At 41.2% G+C, this 4,778-nt stretch overlaps 3 protein-coding genes across 6 annotated transcripts in view; 1 reads left to right on the forward strand and 2 right to left on the reverse strand.

Moving 5' to 3' along the window:
- Window positions 1–662: 662 nt before the first annotated feature.
- LOC109538690 lies at window positions 663–2,344 on the reverse strand. The gene is made up of 2 exons (XM_019906048.2): window positions 1,834–2,344; window positions 663–1,778 (listed from the first exon to the last, which is right to left on the reverse strand). The coding sequence occupies exons 1-2, from the start codon at window positions 2,234–2,236 to the stop codon at window positions 886–888; spliced, it is 1,296 nt and encodes a 431-aa protein (XP_019761607.1). The 5' UTR covers window positions 2,237–2,344; the 3' UTR covers window positions 663–885.
- A 127-nt stretch (window positions 2,345–2,471) lies between these two features.
- Window positions 2,472–4,238, forward strand: LOC109538691 (COP9 signalosome complex subunit 6). The gene is made up of 6 exons (XM_019906049.2): window positions 2,472–2,952; window positions 3,014–3,145; window positions 3,198–3,349; window positions 3,434–3,652; window positions 3,708–3,848; window positions 3,905–4,238. Exons 1-6 carry the CDS (start codon window positions 2,721–2,723, stop codon window positions 4,046–4,048), a joined length of 1,020 nt encoding a protein of 339 aa, XP_019761608.1. The 5' UTR covers window positions 2,472–2,720; the 3' UTR covers window positions 4,049–4,238.
- LOC109538689 overlaps window positions 4,055–4,778 on the reverse strand; it is a 9,036-nt gene continuing 8,312 nt past the window's right edge. For all 4 annotated transcript variants that reach the window (XM_048664672.1, XM_048664671.1, XM_048664673.1 and 1 more), the window contains one exon: window positions 4,055–4,624. In XM_048664672.1, the coding sequence (XP_048520629.1) occupies window positions 4,283–4,624 (342 nt within the window). In that variant the 3' untranslated portion in view covers window positions 4,055–4,282. The remainder of the gene's footprint in view (window positions 4,625–4,778) is intronic.

A 4,778-nucleotide genomic window follows, 5' to 3' on the forward strand; every position in this document is an offset into this window, starting at 1 on the left:
ACTTGAACATGACGCTGCTTTTTTCGAAGTTTCTCAAGAACCATTCGAGCCACAGAATTCGTTTTGGCATCGTTGGGTAGAGAATTGAAAAGTCGATTCAGTCGTAACAACGAGAGTGAGGAAGTTCGAGTAATTTTGACCCAGAAAGCGAAATTTGAATATCAGATACTTAGGTGCAAGATTATGCCAAAATTTCATGTTTTCCGTCCCGTTTTTGCTCATTTCTCTGGGGCAAAATGAGCAAGAACGTTCATTTGTACATCATTCTAGACAGAAATGAATGGCCTTTTTAGAAAGTGAACCATCGATGGGGAAATGTTGGCAGTTTTCTCAAAAAATGCTTGAATTCGAGAAGTTTTAGATTTGCGCGGTATTTTTGAGTTGCAAAATCCACTTGAACATGACGCTGCTTTTTTCGAAGTTTCTCAAGAACCATTTGAGCCACAGAATTCGTTTTGGCATCGTTGGATAGATAATTGAATAGGGGGGGGGTCATGACCCCCCCTGGATCCGCCCTTGCATGCCAACCCAATATTTTCCAAATCAGGAAAAACGGCGCTAATTTTGAATCGTCGATTGCTACTTCTTAAAACAATATTTTCAATGATAAATACCGGGGAGGTTTCAAATGTTTTTTTCTGCAAGTTTATGGACGATCTGCATTTTTTCCAACTAAACTGCTTTATTTTGATAGTACTTTAAGGGAAAATTAAAAAGAACGCGAAACTCCGACAGACATAAAGTACATGAGCACCTAAGAAAATTATCTTACTTTCTCTATGGCCACTGTTCGTGATGGCATGGTGAAAAGATGAGAATCCTGCTTGTTCTGTTGACAGTTGACCACATATTCAAATTCAAATACATTTGAATGTATTGGATAAGTTATAAGTAAGTGTGATCGAAGCTGCTATGGATCAAGACCGGCTGGTCTGTTTGTAAAGTTGTGCTATTTTTTTCTGCTTCCATTTTTAGCTCTTGTTCCGGCTCCGAATGAACTATCAAGTCGTCAATTGTGGATAAGGACGAGGCAAGCCTCTCACTCAAGACCCTGATAGCCAAGTCCAAATAGTTCTGTATCAGCAAACATTTTTCTTCGTCAATCTCCACCTCATTGCACAACTTCGAAATCAATTGAACCTTTTGGTCTATTTCTGCGGAGTACGAGGAACTTGACTCCTGATCTTGAACATCGGTTATGGGAAGTTGAAATACGAACACCCTGGCAATGCCATGAATGTGTTTGCAAATCAGGTTTTTTACCACATGCTCAATGCATGAACATTTGAATGTGTGCACGCAGATATTACACTTCTTGCACATCAAGCACGGCTCTAAACACGTTTGTTTGATCAGAGTTACGTAATTCTTTTGGGGCCCGTTTTGCGAACTTATCAGCCATTCTCTGCCCTCGCGAATGACTTCGATCTGCTCCCTTGAAATGTTCAAGCTGGCTTTATGGCTGCGAAGAACTGCGTCGTTTTCCAAAGGCACAGTGCAAGGATGCACTTCATGGCCGTAGTGGCTGCTCCAAAAATTCACTTGCACGTTCTCGTTCTTTATCGTAACTTCCATTCGCGATGGGCAAGCTTTTCCTATTTTAATTGAGCCGCACGATTTCAACTTGCGGATATTCTTTCCCTTAGACTTGAACTTGTATGAACGGTGGCAGTTGAAGTATTTCTTCTGCACTCCATTGGATAACTGCTTGCTGGAAGTATCCAATGTATAGTAGGAGGTGGTTTCTTGCTGGACTTGCAGTTTCCAAAATTCAAAGTCTGCAAGAAAACATGCTAATACAATGATTGTTAATACAGAAATCTGGCAGCTCACCATCAATGGAGTCAAACTCATATGTTTCGAGATCAATCTCGACGTCATGGGCTTTAAGAATGTGGTCCCTCAAGTGCTTGTAGTGTGAGAATTTCTCCCAGCAAGTCTCATGGGGGCACAAAATCCTAGGCTCCCTATTCACACTCACAGCACTGTTTTCATTGATTTGCTCAGCGTCGTCAGTGCAGTGGCTCCTTTTGACGTGGTTCTTCAAACCAGGTTGGGAGCAGTACGCTTTCTCGCACATTTCACACGCAAATTCCTTTCTTTGGGGCCGGGGTTCCAAATCGTGATCAAAACGTAAGTGTGCATACAAACTCTTCCTATGCACGTACACTTTGTGGCAAATGGTGCATTTTTTTTGTAACAAGTCCACCTTCGGGATCTCAAAGTAATCTTCCATGGGGCCAAGAATTAGAAGAAAGCAGTATTTTTCTGATAGATATTATTAAAAATCCTTGGACGTTTGGGGGTTAGCGTAGATCATAAATAACATAAGAGAAGAAAAATGACATAGGTAAAGACAGGGGCACAGAACACGGGGGATATTCTGTGGCACAGATCACAGAGGTTAGGATTAAAATCTAAAACAACAAAATAACAGGACAAAATTAACAGAGCAAGCCTGGACCAGACGTTTATGAAAACTACTTAAAATACAATTGACCCTAAAACTAGTGACAATATTCCTAACTTTGATTCCAGCGAGGAAAAAACGTAAATTCCTTCGTATCCAACTATTTTATGTGCCCTTATTCTTCTTGATTCGCTTCCCCTCGTTCGAAATAGAATTTCGTCTTGCACCTGACAGATCGCTGATCTAACCTCATAGTTTTGACGATTAATTTCAGTGTTTTTCTCACGTTCTTCTCAGTACTTTTTTCAGAATGACCGATTCAAAGGAAGCAATGGAAGTTGAATCTATTGAATCAGTTCAAGTTCTTGACTCTGAAGATGTGTCCAAGACGTCTATGGAAATAGGCGATCCGAGTAAAAATGTTATGGCCGCAGGAACTACTGGCTCAGTTACTTGCTCGTTACATCCCCTGGTTATTATGAACGTTTCTGAACACTGGACTAGAGCCCGAGCTCAGAACGAGGAGAACGGACTGCCTCAAGGTACCGGACAGTTGCAACGGAAGCAGCTTTTTAAGGTGTATTAAGTGCTTGGTGTTTGCAGTTTTTGGGGCCCTGATCGGCAAGCAGAAGGGCAGGAATATAGAAATTATGAACTCTTTTGAGCTGGTTTTTAGCACTATTGGGGAAGACACCTTCATTGACCGGGATTATTACAATATGAAAGAGGAGCAATGTAAGTGTAAAACTGGATAGTTTATGTAGGTTTCTAATTAATTTTCGACCAGTTAAGCAAGTCTTCATGGAGATGGATTTTATTGGGTGGTACACCACTGGAGGCCCCGCCAACAACTCCGACATTAAAGTGCATAAGCAAATTTGCGATATTAACGAATCTCCGATCTTGCTCAAATTGAATCCTTGCGACAAAAATATCGATGTAAATATTTCATTACTTTTCACATTTCAATAATTTTGAGCAAGTTTGCAGGAAGCCGGTAATTTTATATGATCACTTTTCCAGCTCCTACCTGTGAGCTTATACGAAACTGTGATTGACCTGGTTAATGGGGAAGCAACCATGCTCTTCGTCCCACTCACCTACACGCTGGCAACTGAAGAAGCTGAGAGAATTGGTGTAGACCATGTAGCAAGAATGTCGTCAATGGATTCAGGCGAAAGCTCCCTTGTGGCCGAACATTTGACTGCTCAACATAGTGCTATTAAGATGCTGCACTCCAGAGTAACGATTGCCTAGTTTCTTACAGCCAGAGTTTTCAATCAATTTTTGTCTCCAGGTTCGTCTAGTCCTCGAGTACATGAAAGCTATACAAAATGGAGATTTGCCCCGGAATCATGAAATTTTGCGAGACGCCTATTCGTTGTGCCATCGGCTTCCAGTCGTACAAAGTCTGAGATTTAGGCAAGACTTCTATAATGTAAGTGCTGTGTCATTCTCCTTGTAGATATAAAGGAACTTCGAATATTTTTATAGCAATGCAACGATGTGGGTTTAATGACCTACTTGGGAGCCTTAACGAAAAGCTGTAACGACTTGAATCAATTCGTCAATAAATTTAACATCCTCTACGAACGGCAAGCTTTAGGGCGACGAATGCGCGGTATTTTAAGTTGGTAGAAAATGTTTTCTGTTTTTTTCTGTTTATTGTCCTTTACTCTATAAACACTCCTTTGCAAGATTAATCTATACACCGTGCTTAGAAAAGTTACTTCTTCAAAAATATAGCGTAAGGAAGACAGTTATTTAATAATTTTGTTCTCATAGTTATGTGTGATTATTAATTTGCTAATATAGACCCTTAAATCCAGTTGAGTTATTGAGTCATTAATTCCCTTCAGCCTCAGATATGTCTTAGGTAATAATGCTTCTGTCCATTCCAATCAGCTCCTCAAACAGCGTCCCGCTTAGCTCCTTGCCTCTAAGCACATGATTCGAATACCTCAATGTGGCTTCCGCTAGATCTTTCACCGTCCACTTCCGATCGATCAGTATTCTACAAACAGTGTCCAGCTTGGCCAGCTGTTGGTGTTTGTGAGTGTAGTAAACCAAGGAAGGAATGCCTGCAACACTGGCTGCCATCCACTGTATTACAACTTTCAGTTGAACGTCTCCTTTTCGCGAAGATCCGCATCCCCAGTTTCCGGTTGTAACTGCTCGGGAACCATTGGCGGAAGTTCTTGCAATTGCAGAAACCTACGGAAAAAACGTGGTTAATCAAGTGTGAGCTTGATTTGTCTGGAAATAGAAGAGGTTTGGTTACTAGGAAAACTTGGGATTTCAGCAATACTGGCTAGTTCGGAGTAGCTTTGATTACAGGGGCGGATCCAGCTTTAAAGTCAGGGGGGGG

The sequence above is a fragment of the Dendroctonus ponderosae genome, unplaced genomic scaffold, assembly GCF_020466585.1.
Source record: "Dendroctonus ponderosae isolate FM_Combo_2020 unplaced genomic scaffold, Dpon_F_20191213v2 Dpon_F_20191213_3, whole genome shotgun sequence".
Taxonomy (NCBI): domain Eukaryota; kingdom Metazoa; phylum Arthropoda; class Insecta; order Coleoptera; family Curculionidae; genus Dendroctonus; species Dendroctonus ponderosae.

Excerpts from the sequence above, each read along its gene's own strand:
- LOC109538690 (XM_019906048.2), bottom strand. The coding sequence starts at position 2,236 with ATGGAAGATTACTTTGAGATCCCGAAGGTGGACTTGTTACAAAAAAAA. Across the intron at positions 1,779-1,833 it reads TGAGTTTGACTCCATTGATG|ACTTTGAATTTTGGAAACTG; the intron begins GTGAGCTGCCAG and ends GTTTTCTTGCAG.
- LOC109538691 (XM_019906049.2), top strand. The coding sequence starts at position 2,721 with ATGACCGATTCAAAGGAAGCAATGGAAGTTGAATCTATTGAATCAGTT. Across the intron at positions 3,146-3,197 it reads CAATATGAAAGAGGAGCAAT|TTAAGCAAGTCTTCATGGAG; the intron begins GTAAGTGTAAAA and ends ATTTTCGACCAG. Across the intron at positions 3,653-3,707 it reads TTAAGATGCTGCACTCCAGA|GTTCGTCTAGTCCTCGAGTA; the intron begins GTAACGATTGCC and ends TTTTGTCTCCAG.